This window comes from Stegostoma tigrinum, chromosome 35 (genome assembly GCF_030684315.1).
Source record: "Stegostoma tigrinum isolate sSteTig4 chromosome 35, sSteTig4.hap1, whole genome shotgun sequence".
NCBI classification, from domain to species: domain Eukaryota; kingdom Metazoa; phylum Chordata; class Chondrichthyes; order Orectolobiformes; family Stegostomatidae; genus Stegostoma; species Stegostoma tigrinum.
Window position 1 is genome coordinate 19,495,249 of NC_081388.1, and position 22,615 is coordinate 19,517,863.

A 22,615-nucleotide genomic window follows, 5' to 3' on the forward strand; every position below is an offset into this window, starting at 1 on the left:
ATAAATCACTGTTCCTTTGGTGTCGCTGGTTCAAAATCCTGGAATTGCCTCCCTAAGGGCATCATGGGATCTACTGATAGCACATGGACTGCAGCGGTTCACCACCTCCTTCTCAGGGGCAACTAAGGATTGGCAATCAATGCTAGATGCCCACACCCCATGAATGATTATAAAACCGCCTCACCATTATCCAATCAGTTGCCAGTTGTGAAAACTTTCATTGCCGAGATTAATCATATGGAGCTATTCTGTGCCCTGTCTAGAGTTTTTACAGCCCATTGCATCCACACCGGCCATCAAACATCAATCTATTCAAGTCCCATTTTCCTGCACTTCACCAGTCACCTTGTATGGCATTTTAAGATGCCTTTCCACCCCAAAGGTGTGGTTCCCACAACTAGACGTGGCCATTCTCATGGTTTATGAAGGTTCAATGTAACCTTGCTTGCTTTTGTACCCTTGTCCTCCATTTATAAAGCCCATATGACCTTATCAACTGCTTTCTCAACCTGTCATAGAGTCGCATACAACCCTACAGTGTGCAAGCAGGCCGTTCAGCCCACTGGGCTCTCACAAAACATCTGAGGGGCAACAGATGATCTGGTCATCAGTTTTTTCTGTTTGTGGGAGCTTGCATTGTGTACTTTGCCACTTGTGCTTCCTACATCACAATAATAACTGCTTTGAAGAATTCGGGGATGTCATAGAGTCACACAACATGGATTCAGACCCTTCGGTCCAACTCATCATGCTGACCAGGTTTCCCAAACCAAACAAATCCCATCTGCCTATGTTTGGCCCCCATCCCTCTAAACCTTTCCTATCCATGTACCTGCCCAAATGTCTTTTGAATGTTATAACTGTATCCACTCAGACCCACCCCTACCCTATCCCAGTAACCCCACACTCCCCATGCCTAACCTACCTAACCTGCACATCATGGATAATTGCCCATGGCCAATCCACTCAGACCTGCACGTCTTTGGATCATGGGAGGAAGCCGGAGGAAACCTACGCCGACATGGGGAAAACGTGCAAACTCCACAGCCACCCAAGGTTGGAAACTGACCTAGGTTCTTGGCACTGTGAGGCAGCAGTGCTAGCCACTATTCTACCCATCCTGCCACCTTCAGTGCTTTGTGCATGAATTACCCCATTGCCCGCTACTCCCTCACCTCATTCAGAATTATATCCCTTTTTTGTATTCTGCTTCTCCTCACTCTTTGGACAAAATGTATCACTTCCTACTTCTCTGCCTTCAATATCATCTGTCATGTGTTTCTGTACTGACCAGGGTCCACCAGCAGAGATAATACAGCCACTGCCGATATACAGGTCAAAGACAAGAAGGCACGCGGAGACTGAGCAAGCTGACGATACCGGCGGGAGTCTCTTAGACTACACAGAAGGAATGGAGGAGGTATTTGGAGCTCTATCTTCGCTGAAAGATGAGGTGGAGCTGATGAGGCGTCCAGTGGGGACTCAGAGTAACCCTGGCCGAACCTGCAAGGAGCTTCAGCTCTGCCACCCACACTTCAAGGATGGTAAGTTAATGTGAACAAAACTCTTCAATACGTGGAGCTGTTGGTTTCTGTGACAGTGCTATGGCTTTAAGAGGTTATTTTATTCTGTTTTGTTTTCTTGGAAGAGGTCATAAGGTAGAGGCGTGAGCAGTCTACAGCCAGTGAACAGCTTGTGAGCCCTTGGGTTACTTTCTTAAAAGTTGGAACAATAAAAGCAGCCTGGCTGGGTGTGGCCAGCTCTCACAAACCTGGATTTCTTGTCTTAATTTTTAGTTTTTACGTTTAGCTTTCAGCAGACGCTGTTGTGAGCTTGAAGAAGTGGACTCTATTCTTCCCCTCTGTCGATTGCAGCCATAGTTTTGCGTTCTCTTCCTAGGCTGCTAGTTGCGTGAGAGACAAAATCTGTTTTTCTAAACTTGCCTTTTCACCAAGAGGTTTGTTTATTGAGTGTTACTATGTTGGAACAGTAAATTAGTAATAGCTACTGCATCTATTGTTCTATTAACTTTTCCAACAGAGTTGTTATTCTAAATTCCTCTTTCTTTGGTGGTATTTTAAATGCAGTGTTTAAATTAATTGTTTTTGCTCAGTGTCAAGTGTTTTGACTATCGCATTGTATCTGGAACTGGGCACTTTACATTTGCCTTAAAAATAAGAAAAAAGTTAGGGTCGAGGCTACCTTTTTAAAATATTTTGAGGGAGTCTGGTCTGGTCCATAACATTTCAGATTGTGCTCCTGCCTTGAGTCTGCTCCATGTGTGATGAGAGACAGGGCTCCCAGCAGTGAACCCTTCATTGAACATCACTGTCAAAACAGACATGACATCAAAACCTTACACCTCACACTCATCAGGACATGACCAAGAATTCCGCATTTCAAAGTTAACAACAATTTACACACATTTTGAAATTTAGTATTCTTGCATGTGCCCTGATGAGTGCAGGATTAAAGGCTATCTCTTCCCTTCAACAGTACGCAGTTTCTGTATTACCAAGCAACTAAACCTGTTCCCCAAATCAAACCCTCATCCTGTTTCATGTTGTCTCTGATACCTTTCCCAAAAATATTGGGAATATCCAGCAGCAGCTTCTGATATTACGATCACTTGGGGGCTGAGCTGAGGAAGTGACAGTCAGTGGGTCATGTGGCATTCTCACAGCTGGCACATAACTAATATGCCGTCAGGCCACATGGATGAATTAACCAACTGGTCTATCAGTGACCTGCAAAACAAGCTGTAGCTTCCAACAAACAAATCGATGCGCTATTGAAACTTCCTATGCTGCAGAGAAGCCTGGTGCTGTGAAATCATTAACTTGAAATAACTCTACACTACAGCCACACTACAGCCTCACAGCACTGCCGACCCGGGTACAATTCCAACCTCAGATGACTGTCTGTGTGGAGTTTGCACATTCTCCCTGTGTCTGCGTGGGTTTCCTCCGGGTGCTCCGGTTTCCTCCCACAGTCCAAAGATGTGCAGGTTGGGGTGGATCAGCCATGCAAAATTGCCTATAGTCTTCAGGGATATGTGGGTTACAGGGGAATGGGTCTGGGTGGGATGCTTCAAGGGGCACTGTGGACTTGTTGGGCCAAAGGGCCTGCTTCCACACTGTAGGGAATCTAACCTAAATCAATCACCCTGTGCATATGCTTTGACAATCCCCCTGAGTGAGGCGTTACAGGAGCTCAATATTTCTAACACTCACCCTTTTTATGACAACCAGGGCTCCCAGATTGAACCAGGTTAACAGCCCCAATTAGAGAGCTCATATTGAATGAGACTCAGTTAGCCGACCACTTTACAATCTGTACAAAACCATTAAGCCATAGAAGAAGGCCATTCTGCCTATCAGGTGTGCAGTGGCTCTTTCAGGAAGCAACCAGTCAGCCCTTTTCCACTGCTCTTTCACCACACCCTTGAATGTTTCCTCCAAACCAGTTCCACACAAAAACATCCGCAGACTCGGTTTTCTCCAGGCATCACCTTCCCAGATCATTTTTTTTTTAAATTTGCTATTGCCTTGTATCTAGGTACAGTGAAAAGTTTTGTTTTACATGCAGCCCAGGTAGATCATACCATACAAAGTGCATTAGGGTAATAGAACAGAGTGAGGAACACAATGTTATGGCTGCAGCGAAGGTGCACACAGGGTGAGTTCAGCATTAGATTTGAAATTTGAGAGGTCCATTGAGAAGCCTAATAGCAACGGAGAAGAAGCACAGATGTTGGTGCGTTTGATTAAACTTTTGTATCCTCTGCCTGACAGAAGAGATTGGAAGAGGTTATAGCCGGGGTGGGAGAGGTCTTTGATGATGATGGCTCCCTTCCTGAGTGAGCAAGAAGTATAGATGGAGTCAACGGATGGGAGGTTGGTCTGCGTGATGGACAAGGCTGCATTCACAACTCTCTGTAGTTTCTTACGATCCTGGTCAGAGCAGTTGCCGTACCAAGCTGTGATACCTCCTGATGAAATGCTTTCTAGGGTGGGTCTATAATATTTGGTAAGAGTCTTTATGGACATACTAAACTTCCTCAGCCTGTTGAGGAAGTAGATATGTTGTTGTGCTTTCCTGACTGTGACGTCAATGTGGGTGGACCACGACAGATTGGTGATGATCATCACTCCCAGGAACATGACACTGTTGACTATCTCCACCTCAGCACCATTGATGCAGACAGGGCTGTGCCCACCACTCCACTTCCTGAAGTCAATAAGATCCTAAACAGTTATTGTGTAAACAACGTTTATCCTTATTTCCACCTCTGTGGCTCTTTTTACAATTATTTTAAATCTGTTCTCCAAACCGGTATTCTCTGGCTAATAACCCTCAGCCTTCTTAGGCAAGTTCCCCTTTATTTCTTTTATCTAAGCTCTTCAGGATTTTAATCTCCTCTCTCACGACCCCTCTGAGCTCTCTTGCTGGCAAACAACCTTGATTTCAGTCCATTGATGTAACTCGAATATTTGGGCTTTGAAAGCATTGCTGTGATGACAACCGGGAGGTATTATTTTCCCACTGTACAACTTGCTAAGCGATCTGCTTGTCAGTTTATCTGACTGACACATTGGCTGCATTGATTGGAAATACACTTTGCTCCTTTGTCTTTGATCCTAGCCTCATAGGACCTTATAAAAAGACACAAAAAAAGTGTTCATCTACCTCAAAGGATGTTGTGCTTGAGTTGTCACGGTTACTTGAGAGTATTTATGCCTCTGGGTTTAGTGCCTGACACCAGGACTTTGTAATATACCAACCCCGACACTGTCAGTCGAATTATTGTTCCCTTGAAATGTTCTCACTTGCTAATTCATTTGTGAAGTTATAATAAGGGGTTGAGATCAAACAGTTCTCTACACTCATTCGGTGAATTTATTAATTGTTCCCAGCAAAGCTGCTGAATAAATTGTAACTTATTGTAATATTTATAAGATTGTAATATTAAAAGGGGGAGTTGGGTAAGTGCTTAGCGGGAAAGATTGAAAGGCTTTGAGGAGAGAGTGGGAGGCGTGTGGCAGCAGAAGGGAGGCACTGGGGGAAAGGGGAAGTTCGGGCTCGTGGAGAGAGTGATGGAAGGGGAGGGGGAGCTGGTGAAGGCAGAGCTAGCACAAACATAGAGTTGAGGCCCAGCACAGGTCAGTCATGATCTTGTGGAATGGTAGGTCAGGCTTAAGGAGCAGAATGGCCTCTTCCAGCTCCTGTTTCTTATAATCTTATGTCTGGAACAAAACCCTGTCACTCTGTCTATGAGTTAATGGTTAAGTGATGGAATACTCCCCACTTGCCTGGGTGGATGCAGCCCCAACAATACGCAGGGAGCTCGACATCATGTAGGACGAAGCAGCCCCTGCTTGATAAGTACCACATCCATAAGCATCCACTCCCTCCACCATTTCAGTAACAGCAATGTGAACTGTCTACAAGCTGCACTGTAACAATTCACCCAGTGCTCCTCAGACAGCACCTTCCAAACCAATGACCACTTCCATCTAGAAGGGCAAGGGCAGCAGATACACGGGAACACCAGCCCCTGCAAATTCCCCTCCAAGCCCCTCGCCATCCTGACTTGGAAATATATTGCTGTTCCTGCAGTGTCACTGAGTCAAAATCCTGGAAGTCCCTCGCTTCGGGCACTGCGGGTCCACCTACAGCAGTCCAAGATGGCAGCTCACCATCACTTTCTCAAGGGCAACTAGGGATGGACAGTAAATTCTGACTCAGTCAGTGATTCCCACATCCCATGACAGAGTTTAAAAGGTTAAAGCAGAGGCAAGGCGAGGTTTATAATTGGGCATTTAACACCTAATTACCAGTCCCGCTGGGCCCTGGGAAAGTGCCTTCTAAAAACACCACTCCACCCAGGGGCCTATTGGTGGCTCAAGAATGCAACAGCCAAATCTTCAGGCCCACCCACTTGATATCACACCCACAGGTGACCTGAAACATTTGGCCTGTCATGTTGAATTCGTACCACCTCTCAGAGGTGAAGGGTGTTTGAGTCAGATGGCCTGCGTTGGAAGTGCCAGGCAATGCTCTTGGAATCAAACAGTTCTAAAGGACAACCTGCATTGTTTGAAATCACGAGCTCAGCTGGCATAAACCATTTGACTTTTATACTTATTTGTTAAAAGCTAGCTGCAATAAATTGCTGTTAAAATACCATTTTTTTTAGTGCTCTGAGAGACGGGGATGGCCGTCACATCTGAAGGGAAATCAAGCTGTCTAGGAGAAAGCTGTGTATTTGTAGAGCCAGAAACAGTCCAAAGCACTTGACATGCAAGGAATGATTGGGATGCAGTCCATCTGAATTGGGTAAATGCAGCACAGCAAGATCCCACAAATGGAGTCGCTTAGAATGATCTGTTGCGGGTGGCGTTTCTTGAACATTCCCATTCCTGAATGATCAACAAAAATCTGCCTAACCAACACTTAATTCAATGTCTTACCTGAAAGATAGCGCCTCTCACAGCTTGTAGATGAATGAATGCTCAGCAAAAAAGCAGTTAGCTTGTGGAGGCAACTCAGATCAAATTAAAAATACTAAAATTGAGAAATAAGCTAAATCAGACTCTAAAGTGAAAGTAGAATTCTGGAAATCTGAGAAACAAACATAGCAGGTCTGGTAGCACCTATGGTGTGAGAAATGGATAACGTCTTGAGTTCAGTGTGACCCTTCTTCAAAACTGCACCTCATTGTAGCAATTATTTGATGGTAAAACAGAAATGGCATTCGGAGAGGACCTATTGATTCAAAACATTAATTCTGTTTGTTATGACTCCAACCAAGAGACATTTTCTCCCATTGTGCTTCCTGATTCCAAGTGACTCGAGTTTTAGCGTCATAAGCTCATACAGCGCAAACACAGACCCTTCAGCCCAACCATTCCATGCTGACCATAATCCCAAACTAAACTAGTCCCATCTGCTTCAGTGATAGTGGGAACTGCAGATGCTGGAGAATCCGAGATAACAAAGTGTGGAGCTGGATGAACACAGCAGGCCAAGCAGCATCTTAGGAGCACAAAAGCTGACGTTTTGGGCTTTCTGATGAAGGGTCTAGGCCCAAAACGTCAGCTTTTATGCTCCTGAGATGCTGCTTGGCCTGCTGTGTTCATCCAGCTCCACACTTTGTAGTCCCATCTGCTTGGCTGGTATCCCTCCAAGTATTTCTTATTCATGGGTACATATCTAAATGTCTTTTAAATATTGTATCTGTACCCGCACCTACCGCTTCTCCCCAGAAGTTCATTCGACACATGAACCACTTTCTGTGTAAAAGAAATTGCCCCTTATGTCTTTTTTTTTAATATTTCTTCTCTCACCTTAAAAATATGCCCCCTAGTTTTGAAATCCTCAACCTTGGAGAAACATGCCATTCACCTTGTGAGATAACAAGGTGTAGAGCTGGATGAACACAACAGGCCAAGCAGCATCAGAGGAGCAGAAAAGCTGATGTTTTGGGTCGGGACCCTTCTTCAGAAATGGAGGAGGGGAAAGGGCTTCTGAAATAAATAGGGAGAGAAGGGGAGGTGGATAGAAGATGGACAAAGGAGAAGATAGATGGAGAGCTTTCGGGTTTTAGCGTCCAGTGAAGCCAAGTAGAATTGTGAGTCCAGATTGTGGATCCTGTGAAGAATTAAAAAACAGGAGAGGCCCTCTGCAGGTCTGGGAGAGGGAGGCTCTGAGCTGAGGTAGGCTTAGTTGTAGTATCAGGAGATGCCAATGCACTGCTGTGAGTGTGTGTTTCAGGAGTTGCAGGGAGGAATGCTTCTGAAGGATATCAATCTTCTGATTCACCTTGTGAATGTCACCCATGCATATCCTGTCTGCAGAAAGCAGGACAAGTCTATCCCTGCAATTATCTTACCCCTTATGAGCTTATAAACTAAACTAAATTTAACTAATATAAACTAAATTTAAAATATCTAAAGTTTTATATATTTTATACGAGCTCCTTGATGTCACACTTGGTCAAATGTTGCCTCGATGTCAGGCACAGTCGCAACCATTCCACCTTAAAGTCAACTCTCTTCTCCATGTAATGAGCTCAGGAACAGAGTGCTCTGGTGGAATCCACACCTCTAATTGAAGACCAAGTTAGTGCAGAGTAAGTGCCTCTTCACTTCTTTTGCTGGTTTTATTTTATATTCATTCATGGGATGTGGGCATCACTGACCAGACAGCATTTATTACTTTTAATACATTTATTTATTATTAGCTAAGTGACAATCAGATCAACTGGATCATGTGGGCCAGAGCAGGTAAGGATGAGAGTTTCCTTCCCTAAAGAACCTCAATTAATTAGATAGATTTCTCCCCAAACAATCAACAATGCATTCATGATCACCATTAGACTCCTAATTCCAGACAGTTATTGAATTACAGTTTCCAGCATCTGCCATGGTAGTATTCGAGCCCAGGTCCCCACAACGTTGCAGGGGTTTCTGGATTATTAGTTGAGCAATAATACCACTAAGGCCATCACCTTCCCTATGATTAAGAGTAGACTGGAGTAACAATTGCAGGGCTTGATTTGTCCTGCTTTCTGCGGAAAGGATAAACATGGATAAACATTGTCAGTTAGGGTCAAGTGTTGTAGCAGCAATGGAACAACCAGGCTAAGGGTGTGGCGAGTTCTTGAAGTTGTTGTATGAAAGGGTTTCGTCATAGTCAGGACCTTAGAGTGGAATCCACAATCAAGATAGCTGTGATCTTATCAAATGGTAGACAGGCCCCAGATTGGGAAAGGGAGGTGGGTGCTGAATGACTTACGTTGCTCCAAATTCATGTGGAACATAAATATTCTCCCTAGAGCTTTACACATGTTTCCCCTCACTGTTTTTGAATCTTCAGTCACCAGTCTCTCAGGTGGGTGGCACAGTGGCTCGGTGGTTAGCACTGCAGCCTCACAGCGCTAGGGACCCAGGTTCAATTCCAGCCTCAGGTGACTGTCTGTGTGGAGTTTGTACATTCTGGGTGGATTTCCTCCCACTGTGCTAAAATGTGCAGGCTGGGTAGATTGACCATGCTAAATTGCCCATAGTGCCCAGGGATGTTTAGGTTAGGTGGGTTAGATATGGGAAATTAGGGGCATGGGTCTGTGTGGGATGCTGTTCAGAGGGGCAGTGTGGACTTGTTGGGCCAAATGGCCTGTTTCCACACTGTAGGGATTCTAAGATCTAAGTCAAAACCTGCCATGCTATTTAAAAACAAAAGTTCATGTCATTTCACCCCATTGCTCCTGTCAGTGATTTTTCTTCCCTGGCCAATGGAAACCTGTTTGCCAACTCTGTTCAAACCCCTTGTGACTTTGATGATTTCTATTGATTCCCCCCCCCCGCCCCCACACTTTAACTTTCTCTACCTTCATGGAAAGAACCTCTGCCTTTCCAGTCTCTCAACATGACCCCGAAGTCCCTCATACATGAGACCATTCTGGTAAAGCATTTCTGCAAGCCCTTCATGTGGTCACCTGGACTGTGGTGACCAGAATGCAGCATGATATTCTAGCTGGGTTCTAAACAGTAATTTATAAGGATCTGTGGGAGCTCCCTTGTTTCTTTTTGCACTTTGTGCTCTGTTTCTGAAGCCCAAAGGAAACTATTTTGTTTATAGAAACATTTTTTCAACTTGCATCTGCAAAGATCTGCCTACATGACCTTTAGACCTTAAGGCCATGAGATATAAGAGCAGAATTAGGCCATTCGGCCCATCTGTTCCACCTTTCAATCATGGTTGATATGTTTCTCAACCCCATTCGCCTGCCTTCCCACTGTAATCCTTGATCCCCTTCCTAATCAAGAACCTATCTCTCTCTGTCTTAAATACACTCAATGACTTTGCCTCCACATCCCTCTGTGACAATGAGTTCCTCAGATTCTCCACTCTCTAGCTAACAAAACTTTTAATCTCAGTTCTAAAGGAATGTCCCCTCAACCAGAGGCAGTGCTCTCAGGTCCTACTTGTGGAAATACCTTCTCCATGTCCACTCGATTCATGCCTCTCAGTATTCTGTAAATTTCAAAGAGATTCCCTCTCATCCTTCTAACTTCCATTGTGGACAGACCCAGAGTCCTCAGTTGCTCCTCATATATTCCTTCGATCATTCTTGTAAACCTCCTCCGAACCTCCTGCAGTGACAGCATAACCTTACTTAGACGCTGCTCATAATATTTCTAAATGCATTCTGACCACAGCCTCAGCAGTACATCTCTGCTGATGTATTCCAGCCCTCTTGAAATGAAAGCAATCATTGCATTTGTCCTGTTTAAAATGATTGTGCCAGTTTCATTTATGATGATACGACCTTTTGAGATGTTAAAAGTGGCTTGTTGTTCCCTCCCCAGGCAATTACTGGATTGACCCCAATCAAGGCTGCTCCAAGGATTCCTTTAAGGTCTTCTGTAACTTCACTGCAGGTGGAGAAACCTGTATTTTCCCTGACAAGAGAACTGAAGGGGTAAGTCAGCAGGGACATTACATGGTGCAGTGAGATCAGAATGGATCGATCAAAGGAACACCGCACACAATCGAATACAAACTGTGGCGTTTCCAGGCCCTCTTTATTCACTCACTCAACTAGCTAGTGCTATTCAGTGTGCCCTCTCCTTCTCTTTCTCAGTCAGTTCTACACATTACAGAAAGAAATATTCGCAATTATTTGCACTCAATGTGCTTTCCACTGCTATTAGTTCGTTCTGGACAGCAAAGCTTGCTGCGCAGCAACTTCAACATTTTTTGTTAATTCTTTTAAAAACTGTTTTTAATATTTGCAGTCCCAAAATAAAGGCCTTGTTGGTCCATATTGCTGTTATGCTCCTTCCTATCCTCCCTCTTCTTTTTATCCCATGTTTATATCCTTTCAGTCCTTCAGAATTGAAGAACTTTTTGTATGAGAAGTTGAGGAGGGTGGGCTTGTACACTGAAGTTTAGAAGAATGATGGGTGACCTTAATAAAATATAACAACATAGTTAGAAGGCTTGATAGAGTAGATGTGGAGAGGAAGTTTCCCTTTGTGGGAGAGCCCAGGACCAGAGGGTATAATTTCAGAGTAAGGGATTGCTCCTTTGAGACAGAAACAAGGAGGGATTTCTTCTCTCAGAAGGGGATGAATCTGTGGAACTCTTTACCACAGAGGGCTGTTGATGCTGCGTCTATTCAAGACCGGGGTAGACAGATTTCTGATGGGGTAAAGGCAGGAATGTGGAGTTGAGGGTAATGAGATCAGCTGTGATCTTGTTGATGGGCCAAACAGCCTACTTCTGCTCCTACATCTTATGGCGTTTTTCCCTTATGTGTCTGTCTTGCTTCTGAAATGAATGCAGCCCTGCTGTTCACCTTAACCACACCACTGAGTAACCAGTTACACATTGTGCACCCCCCCCCCCCCCCCCGACCCGGCCAGCACTCCTGAGTGAAGAAGTTGCTTCTCCATTCCTGATGGATTAATTGGTAACTTCACTGCTGTACTGGAGTTTTGTACCTCCTATAGGGAAAGTCATTTTTCTGAGTATATGCTGATGATTCCCCTTTTGCAATTTTAAAGACCTCTACCAGGTAACCTCTCGGATTTTGATGGATGAACAGTTTCACAAATACAAGGGGCAGTAGGGACTAGCTGGAAGCATACCCAGACAGAATCACAGAATTGTTATGGCACAGAAGGAGATTGTTCAGCCCATCAGTTACCGTATTAGCTCCACTCTCTAATGCCAATCTCCTGCATTATCTCCATACCCCTGCACACTATTTCATCTCATGTTGTCTTGAATTCCCCCATCACACTGCCAGGCATTTCCAGACCCTCAAAACTCACCGAGTGAGAGGTTTTTTTTCTCTCACATCGTCCTTGCTTTGCGGACTCTGCGTTAAAGGAAAATAGCCTGGAGCTCTCGATTACCTGTCCAGTGGCAATGCACTGCCCCTGTGCCTCAGAGAATATCAGGACATAGTAATGGGACACTCAAAAGGAAAGCAGGGATCTCCTCTGCCTGTGCATCAAATCTCTCCTCGTTATGGCGATGCCAGCAACAAATGGCAAACATTTCGAACCCTTGCTTTCCGCACTTGGTAACCCTCCTATTAAATTTAACAACTGGAACTGATGCAGATTATAGTGTTTATTGTCCATTTCTGAGTGTGACTAACCACTGTATGTCTGCGCTAGGGCTGATACAATGCTGACCTCATGTCATACTGTCTCTGACAGCTACTGTCATGTTCACACACTCTGACTTTTGCAGGTTAAAGTTTCATCTTGGCAAAGGGACAAACCTGGAACCTGGTACAGCAAATTCAAGCGAGGCAAGCAGGTAAGATTTCCTGAATAAGACTGAGCCTTTTATTCCCAATATTGACAATTTATCACATGTATCATAAGAAAGAGAGTTAACGCATTAGAGTGCTCAAAAGGGAGAGAGAACACATTGCAAATGTTACAGAAGGTCAAATAAATATGTAACTGAGTACAATGCTCCTCACAGGAAGGGATGCAAGCAGGAGTAGACCAAGTGAGGATTAGGTGATAGTGCAGTGGTAATTCCAGACTTATGCTCGTGTTCAAATCACACGGCAACTGTTGGAGATGCAGTTCAATTCATAAAGCTGGAATTTAGAAGCTAATCTCAGCAATGGTAACCATTTAAATCATTGCTGATTGTTGTAAAATCCCATCTGATTTGCTGCTGATCTGTATGTAACTCCAGACCAAGGTTGCTTAGGCAGCACCTTCCAAGCCCACGACTATTCCCAACTAGAAGGTCAAAGGCAGCAGATACATGGGAAAACCACCCCCTGCAGGTTCCCCTCCAAGTCACTCAACACCTTAGCTTGGAAATATATCGCCGTCCCTTCAGTGCCTCTGGGTCAAACTCCCATCCTAAGGGCACAACGTAGATGTCCCTAAAGCTCAAGGACAGTAGCAGTTCAAGAAGGCAGTTCATCACCACCTTTCTTACAATAGTTATCAGATCCACCTTCTCCAAAAGTTTTATGACCTTGTGTAACCATGAAGTGAATACCACATTCGTTTCCACTTTTGAACTTTGAGTCATTAAAAAAAAATCACAAACACACTGGGATATTCTCTGCAATATGGCAAGGTCTAACCTTCCATGTCTTCATTTACATTAAAAAATGTATCCTTTCCAAAATACTGTAACAATTCAGCTAATGACTATGGTTAATTGCCCTCACAGACACAGACCATTCAGCCCATCCGGCCCATGCTGGTATTTATACTGAGCCTCCTACCACCTTATTCCATCTCATCCCTCCAGCAAAACCTCCTAGCCTTTTCTTCCTCGGCTGCCTACTTAGCCTGCCCATCAACCGGACACAGAAAGATCCCATTGCCAACCAAGGCAATGTTGATGTAACTTCGCCGTGTGGTTTCCCTACACTCTTGTTTGAGCGTGTGTCTTCTCTCTTCCAAGCTCATGTACACTGATGCTGATGGCAATCCTGTCCATGTGGTCCAGATGACCTTCCTGCGCCTCCTGAGTGCCGCAGCCCGGCAGAGGTTCACCTACAACTGCCAACAGTCCATTGGTTGGTACGATGCTGCTGCAAAGAGCTACAAGAAAGCAGTGCGCTTCCTAGGAGCCAACGATGAGGAGCTGTCGCACTCCAAGACTCCGTATATCAGTGCCATCTATGATGGCTGCAAAGTAAGCAACAATTCTTCTGACTAGGGGATCAACCTGTTGGAGGTAAACAGTTGAGTATTTGACCTGTGCTGTTGGGATAACGTCAGCTGACCCCCCCCCCCCCCCCCCCCCCCACCTCCAGGGTAACTGTTTAGCTTCAACAGGTTGGAAATGGAAACTGGGGGGAGGCTGCAATAACAACACACCAGACTTCAGCAAAGATGTTCAACCCAAGTATTCTGTTACAAAGATCAGTTCAGCACAGGAACAGGCCCTTCGGCCCATCAAGACTGTGCCGGCACACGATGCTTTTCTAAACTAAAAACCTTTTTGCCTCTATGCAAGCCGTATCCCTGTATTCCCTGCCTGTTCATACATTTGTCGAGTTGCCTCTTAAATGTTGCTATTTTAGCCGCCTCCACCACCCCCTCTGGCAGTGCATTCCAGGCGTTTACCACCCTCTGCTTGGAAATGAAACCTGCCTCTCACATCTCCTTTACACTTACCCCTCTTTTATCTTAAACCTACGCCCCTCAACAATTGCCATTTCTGTACCGGGAAAGAGACTGCGACTGTCCATTCTATCCATGCCTTCCATCGTTTTGTCAACTTGGGTCAGGAAGTTGGATTTAACTGGGAACAGGTGACAAAGCACTGTTGGTGGACTGATATTCCCCCACCCCCCTCCCCGTTACCTGGCCAATAACCCATTCCTCAGACAACTTCACTGAAACAGTTTACCCACGTCTGTCCTGATGGGCTTAAGGCCAAAAGCTTCGGCACCCCCGTCCCCTTTTCCCTCGGGAATCCTCATGTTCTGACTGAGCATGCGGCTGTTTTACTGAAATCCGCTCTCCTTTAACACTGCGTCCTGTTTTTCCTTGCAGCTGAGGAAGGGCACTGACCGGACTGTGCTGGAGATTGAATCTCCGCGTGTTATTGACTTGCCCATCAAAGATGTCGCTGTGACTGACTTCGGAGAGCATCAGCAGAAGTTTGGTTTTGAGGTCGGCCCTGTCTGTTTCAACAGCTAAACCTCAGAACGCGTGCCCCGCTATTTTCTCTGTGTCATGTTTTTTTAAATGCAAAATGCACATTTTTTTGTATTCCCTTTTGTCTCTATTATTCATGCTGCAGATGTTTTTTTTTATTGTGTGTGAATAACAATAAAATAATTCCTGCCCTTGTGGGGCTCAAGTCTTATGACCTTTTGAAGAGGCCAAGTCAGTGGTGGTTATCTCTGGGTCATTCTAAATTCCACAGTTTTCTGCTCTGATGGTAGATGGCTAGGAGAGCCTTCTTCCCAGTAATTCCCGATTGTTGCAGAGGACTGGTGCACCAAAGCTCCTCCCTTTGAGAGGCGTCCTTTCTCCAATAAAATTCAACCTATGACCTGCTTCCTCAGTCTCTGAACACACAGGCATTTGCACGTGAAGTGTTGAACCAGGAGATGACGTTAAGGATTTGGAGCCAGTCCCTTGACACTGCTGCGTTGGTAATGAAGCTGAGAAAGCAAAATAAGAAATTACATTCAAAACTGCTTGGGTTTCAGGCTGACATTTTCCTGTGGCCTCATTGAAGCAACGCATTAAAAATGCCCTTAAATCTGGTAGATTGACCCTTTATCAGTTAGTTTATTTTTCAGAAAAGAAAACTCTCAAACTATGTTTTGACTGCTGAAAAATTAACTAACCCCTACTTGGATTCAGGGTCTACAGTGAAATCTTTAGCATGATGCCTACCTGTAACCGATTAGTGGATGTATGTGGCAATTAGCCCAAGGCTCCACCCTGATGTACAGAGCTTGATCGCATGCTGGTGTGTCTCTGTTTGCAGCAGGATACCACTGGCATTTATTTACGTAGAAATACAGAGAGTCTACAATTGCCCCAAAAACAGGCCATTCAGTCCACCAAAATGGTCTATACTAGCGAATGTACGCCACTATGTATAAATACAATGAGTCTGCAACCCAGAAACAGGCCATTCAGTCCATCAAATGGTCTATGCTGGCATGTATACTCCCTGAGTCTCCTATCTGCCATGCCCTTCCTCCCTTACATACCCCACCGCCCGCACCCCACCCCACCCCAAACCCATCCAAATGTCTACTCCTATCAAAAAGCCCAACCCTTTGAGCAGTGGAAAGGTTTATTTGTACTCAGGATGAAATGAGATGGAACACTCAATCCCCAGCTGCCTTGAGTCAGTCTGTGGATCTACCTAGGCGTGAACATTGGCACCATTTCACCCCAGCCGGTTACATCTGCCCAATTCACCAGCAGTAAATCCCTCTACTTGCTGAGAAAGCTACACCATCTCAGAAACTGGGCAGCCACGGTCTAAAATTTGGATTTTGACTCCTTCCAACCCTCCCAAACCCAACCCATGGATTCCCCAGGATATTTTGTTTTCAGATTACCATGTGATTTAAGACACAACCAACATTGTGCTTGCGATGTGGAGTTGACAGGGGTTTGCAAACCCTTATCAGTTACTTCCCAGGGCAAGGTGAAAGGTGGCCAAATTAGTGACTAAAGGTCAAAGTTAAGAGATGGAGTAATTCTTTACAAGATTCCAACTCATAACCAAATAACCATAATTTTTGCATTAAAGAATGAATTACCTAATGACTTTGATTATATTTTTGATCAAATTTGTGACTATCCAGAACACCATTGGAATCCCAGTTTGGCAAATGGGCTTCTCTTTGCACCTTCAATGCTTGACTCCACCATCCCTCAGTTCAAAGTATCACCAGTGTAAGTTAGTGGCAAAAGAACCAGAGCAGAGATAAGGAGAGTTTTTTTGTTTTAAAACAGGAGTTTAGAACACATTTCGGGAGGCATGACCTAGTGGTGTTAACCTGTCCATGGAAAGCAGGACAAATCCAGCCCTGCAATTGTCACTGCAGTCTCTTCTCAACTATAGGGGTGGTGATGGCATTGTGGTATTATTGCTAAACTATTAATCCAGAGACCCAAGTTTGTATCCTGTCACAGCAGATGGTGGCATTTGAATTCAATTGAAAAACTACTGAAATTAAGAATCTAATGATGACCATGAACCCATTGTTGGGGAAAAACCCATCCGGTTCACTAATGTCCTTTAGGGAAGGAAACTGCCATCCTTCCCTTGTCTGGCCTACATGTGACTCCAGACCACAGCAATGTGGTTGACTCTCAAATGCCCTCCAGGCAATTAGGGATAGGCAATAAATGCTACCCTAGCCAACGACGCCCTCATCCTGCGAATGAATGAATATTTGTTTTTTTTTAAAAATCTTCCTGATAAGATGGTAAAAGTAGATTCAATGGTCACTTCTAAGAGGGAGTTGAGTAGTCGCTCAAGGGAGGGAAGAGACAAGCCAGACGAGAGGAGAGCGTGAGACTAATTGGATCACTCCTCCAAAGAGCCGGCCCAGACACAGTGGGCTGAATGGCCTCCTCCACCAGCAGGAAAGGACTCCAGGGCAAAGAGGCCCTTGCCTGTACAGAGTTCCCATGCAACATTGCTATGGCAGACTACCTGTAGCAGCATTCGGAGCATATCCTATCAAAACTGAAGCCAAGGCCTCTCTGGTAAAAACAATTGGCTGAACCGTCAATAATTTTAAACTACTAAGTCTGCATGTATTTGCTCCAGCTGCTCCAGTTTCCTCCCACAGCCCAAAGATGTGCAGCTTAGGTGGATTAACAGTGCTAAATTGCCCATAGAGTCCAGTTGTGTGCAGGCTGGGTAGATGAACCATGGTAAATGCAGGGTTATGGGGATAGGGTAGGAGTGAGTCTGGTTGGGATGCTGTTTAGAGAGTCAGTATGGGCTTGACGGGGCCAAATGGCCTCTTCCCATGCTGTAAAGGATTCTATGAAACAGCGTATTCAACACTTCCTGTTGACATACCTGAGAGAAATCAGAAGGTGGTTGACATACGAATTGAGAGACAAACAGACCAGAACCCTCAGAAATTGAAGCTGTGGCCATTTGGAGAGGAAGTGGGGTTCACAGACAGGCAGGTTGCCCAATGAATGGCTGGCAGTTTTCCTTGAGGTTTGAGGGCCTGAGATGGGGAGAGAATAGTTACAGGAACCTTCTTTTGCCTGTAACCTGACAGGATGGTGGTCGATGCCGAGCTTGGGTGCCTGAAATGAAAAGCTTTCTTTTCTCTACTTCCATGATCAGGGCAACAATTAAAAAAAAAATCAGTGTGTAGCCTAATAATAGAGTGAAGCGTCGATGGCCTTTTCAAAAGGGCAAACATTACTTTTCCAACAAGTGTAGCACCTTGTCGCTCACTATCAGAAGAATCAGAAATTTACAAATCTAATATATATTGAGGTAAAAATAAAATGGGGTAAATCAATTTTTACAGAATTGCTACAGACCCGTTTCAGTTTTGGGGAAATAGCGGATCAGTTCATACCAATTATCCTTTAACCCTTGATCCACTTCCTCCTGCCTTTACTGTGACAGAAATGATACTTCTCAAACCAAGTTTTAAACGGTGCTAATCTCAAAATGCCAAAATTGTATTAAGCTGTGTTGCTTGACTTTTTTTGTTACAAAAAAGTAATTTATGGAGTTGTTATTTTTAGATGCTTCTTGGATGAGTGTTGGCATAATTTATTTCAGTTTAAGATGCCTTTGTGTATATAAATATCTTTTGTTTAAAATAAGAGGAAAGCATTTGGATTAGATCTATTAAGTCTTGAGCAGGGGCTAGAAATTCGTATTCACTTTAAGGGTCAGTAGTCTCAGGTTCCCAAGTGAATTGGCCATTTTAATGTTCTTGCGCACAACTTATTCTGGGCTGTCTCAGCCAAGGTTTCCCTTGATTAACTTCACTGATATCTGAGTCGGTAGAGAACTAGGCTGGTTGCATGTTGGACCATTCCGTGCTTGGCTGTGCTCCCAGTACTCTCACTCTGACACAGCCAGGGGAGAGGAAAATTGTCCCAGTTCACCCTGTCCGAATGGCCACCACAGTGATTTCCACTGGTATGTGCCTGCAGGGACGGGAATTGGGCGAGTACGACAACCTCAGGGCCAAATGGCCCCATTGACACTTTGTCCCTTTGGATTGCAAATGGAGTGCAGCCATCTTGTGGAGTCGCCTGCCAGAAAGAGTTTACCACCTTGGAGGGATTGATGCAGGTTGCACCATGTGCTGGATCCAAAGATCCTATCATAACTTTGGTCTGAAAAGAAAACGATGAATTAAAAATGATTATAAAATGGCTGTACATGAACTGTTGGAGTCTTCCATCATGCCGTAGAGCCACCAGGATAATTACAGGGTGTGTACTTACAGCATATATTTGGGCCATTTTGCCCAGTTTGCTCATGCTGATGTATAAGTTCCATTTGAACCTCTACTGCCATCATTCCCCACCTCAGCACACTGTATAACCTTCTATTTTCCTGCCCCTACCTATAATTTTCTCCCTACAGTGTGGAAACAGGCCCTTTGGACCAACAAGTCCACACCGCCCCTTGCAGCATCCCACCCAGACCCATCCCCCTATAACCCACGCACCCCTGAACACTACAGGTAATTTAGCATGGCCAGTCCACCTAGCCTGCACATCTTTGGACTGTGGGAGGAAACCAGAGCACCCGGAGGAAACCCACACAGACATGGGGAGAATGTGTAAACTCCGCACAGACAGTCACCTGATGCTGGAATCGAACCCTGGTCCCTGGTGCTGTAAGGCTGCAGTGCTGACCACTGAGCCACCGTGCCGCCCATCTATACTACTCAGGTCAACCACTCCCCGTGATAGAGATTTCCAGTAATCACCACTCTGCGGAATCACAAAGTTAGTACAGCACAGGAGGCCATTCAGTGCCTGCACTGGTTCTATTACCTGGAGCCAATCTCCAGCCTTCTCCCCAAATCCCTGCACACCAGTAATATCCAAATAGTCATCCAATGCCCCTCTTGAATGCTATGATTGAACCTGCCTCCACCATGTTTCACAGCAGTGCATTCCATACCCTAACTACTCACTATGTGAGAGTTAGTAGGAACTGCAGATGCTAGAGAATCTGAGATAACAAGGTGTAGAGCTGGATGAACACAGCAGGCCAAGCAGCATCATTTCTGATGAACGGCCTGGGCCCGAAATGTCAGCCTGCCTGCTCCTTTGATGCTGCTTTGCCTGCTGTGTTCATCCAGCTCTACACCTTGTTTACTCATTGTGTGAAAAGAGTTGTTCTGTCCCCACATGGCGTTTGCTTCGATTGCACCTCACATTAAAATTGCAAAGCCATTTTCAGGATGAAAGGGTTTCTTCTGAATTCCCAGTTAGGTTTCTTGGTGACTATCTTACACTGACAACCTCCAGTTTATGTTCTTTCCCCCAAAGTGGAAAGATTCTCTCTGTTAATGTATCCTAAAACCAACGTCACATTGTTTCCATTAAATGTAAACTGGGGATGGGGAGGCTGGGAGTGGGCCAAGAGGAGTCCCATGTTATACACCAGGCCTGACTATCTCCTACCTAGCTAACCTCTACCCTCCCTAGTCCCATTTCATCCTAACCCAACTACCTGCATCCTATCCCACTACCTTTCCCCACTGACTCATTGCTTCTAGATTCACACCCCCATCCACCCGACAGCCTGCACATCAAATATTCCATGCTGCAACCCCATGGCAACAGCTCTGACCAATCAGAACCTGCCTGCCTGCTCCGAGGATTAACATTTACAATTAACTGCTCTTGCTGCATTTCTGTGTCAATAATGACTCAACCAATCAGCACCCTCTTCTCATGCTGGCCCTCCCTCCAGATCAGTTTCTCATCTTCAAGTTCTGATGAGTTCGAGGTGAAAAATCCAGACTTCTTATCTCCTTTTCGCAAAAGTTTAAATTTAATTTCCTTTCGTGGTTTTGACCTTCCTCACCTCCATTAGTGTCCTGCAACCTTGAAACCTCTGTCTCTAGCTTCTTTACACTCCATTCTGCCCCACACTCTTGGTAGTGAGTTCAAGCTGCTTTCCTTAAGCCTCCCTGCCCCTTTTGTCTTCTGGAAAGTCCACCTGTTTGACCTGAGCTCGAGTTTATTTCATCATCTGATCTGGGGAGGGGTGGGGACGGTTATCTTCCCCGTGTTTCTGCACTATGTTCGAAGTGCCTTGTAAATAAAGCCTGCCAAAGCCTTCCTCCCCTACCACCACTATGTTAAAATGGAGCGACAAACACAGTCGTGTAAACTGGAGTTATTAAATTGTGGGGCTACTGACCTTTAGGATTAACAAATATGTATTGAAAGGAATTTCTACCTCTTCCTAAATGCTACTGTACATGTACTGCCACAATTTCCAATACCACTGTGCCACATGCTGTATTCTGACACATGTTAACGTACTGTGTCTACTCCACATGCTCAGTCGGTATATAGGGGAGGGGAATCAAAAGCAGGAATGCAAAGTTCTACGTGCTGCCTAATTCCTAGTTAGCGCACATATAGGGTGCTGGCATATGCTTTCTGTATCAATAAGCGAACAAGTATTCATGTATCATTTCGAATGAGGCTGGGCAGAAACATCACCCAGACTGTCAATGTTGTATTCTCCCAGGGGCCAAACTAAAACCAAAACATTGAACAAGATTGCTGTACATGCATTGGAACTAGAAATGCACAGCCATTAAGGGTGAAGTGGGGAAGCTGGATTTAAAGGATGTGTGCACTGTTGGTAGTTTTGAATGTGCAACTAAAATCATTGCACTAAAAGGCCTCTTGTGGCACAGTGGTAGTGTCCCCACCTCTGAGCCAGGAGGCACAAGTTCGAGTATTCCCTGCTCCAGATGTGTGTCCGAACAGGAAGTAGAAAGTTATTACTGCAACTGAAATTGATTGGTTTGACCGGACATCAGCAAGCAGGAGACAGAGGGCAGTTTGCTGCTGTAATTTGCTTTTTTGGTCTGTGAACTCTTCAGGTTGGGCATTCCCCGATCTTAGTGGGAGTGGCAGAAGATTCCACCATTGTGCCCATCACCCAAGAAGGAGGGGTGGAGGGAAATATCATCAGTGCCCTCCCAACATGATAAGCTAACCAGTTCCTCTTGTTGGAGCAGGCCTTGTGATAAGGCCAACTTTGACCTTGATGAGACCCCTCTGAGGCTCTCATGGGCGATACGCTTGGACCATAATTCTCTCTGAGCCCCTGCTGCTTCAGAACAAAAAGCAAAGGCACGGTCTTTGTGGGTCAAAGGACCTGCTCCTGAGTCGTGCTGTTCTTCACTCTTTGAAGAGGAGATAGGTGCTATACCTTTGAAAATAAGATGGGTGCTATAAATCAACGGTCTTTTCTCATTAAATCTGAGTGACATAAAATTTGTTTGGTAAAACAATTTTGCGAAGGTAGCAAATTTTCAGTCACGCCATCCATCACCCTCTTGAAACCTTTAGGTGCCTTCCATGCAATGGGTTCGTGCTGAATTCTTGTGGTGCTTTTTCGGAGTTGGCCCCTTGTGTATTATGATGTGTGATTTCTGTTTGTACATTGGAATGTCAAGCACTGAACAAATACAGATTGTTTTGTCATAAGGTCTGTAGCATATTAATGCAGTAAAAATTGATATTCAGGAAAAAAATGTAAATTTAGTTACAGAATTAAAAAAAAATGCAACTGACTCTGTCTCGGAAATCTGCCTTTTTTTAACCCCTTCCTTATCTTAAAGTTATTATAGTAACAAAGTGTTTACGGTGGAAATGAGGTCATTCAGCCCACCAGACTGATGCAATCCTCAGTCTCCACACCTTGCTTTGTAACATGAGATAGTAGTGAATACCATAATTTCATAGTGAAAACTGTAGTCATGTGCCAGAGACAGTGAGGTAAGGATGGTCCAGTTTGTCATAGTGAGGGGGTGTACTGAAAGGGAACAGCATGATGTACAATGGTATACGTAGTAGAGTTGGACAGCATGGAA

The 22,615-nt window shown here is 44.8% G+C and overlaps 1 protein-coding gene across 3 annotated transcripts in view; it reads left to right on the forward strand.

The window, feature by feature from the left end:
• The window catches only part of LOC125447449 (collagen alpha-1(XI) chain-like), a 275,479-nt gene extending 253,164 nt beyond the window's left edge, over positions 1–22,315 (forward strand). For all 3 annotated transcript variants that reach the window (XM_048521800.2, XM_048521802.2, XM_048521801.2), the window contains 5 exons: positions 1,295–1,544; positions 10,374–10,486; positions 12,271–12,339; positions 13,462–13,695; positions 14,562–22,315. In XM_048521800.2, the coding sequence (XP_048377757.2) occupies positions 1,295–1,544; positions 10,374–10,486; positions 12,271–12,339; positions 13,462–13,695; positions 14,562–14,708 (813 nt within the window). In that variant the 3' untranslated portion in view covers positions 14,709–22,315. The remainder of the gene's footprint in view (positions 1–1,294; positions 1,545–10,373; positions 10,487–12,270; positions 12,340–13,461; positions 13,696–14,561) is intronic.
• The last annotated feature ends 300 nt before the right edge of the window (positions 22,316–22,615 follow it).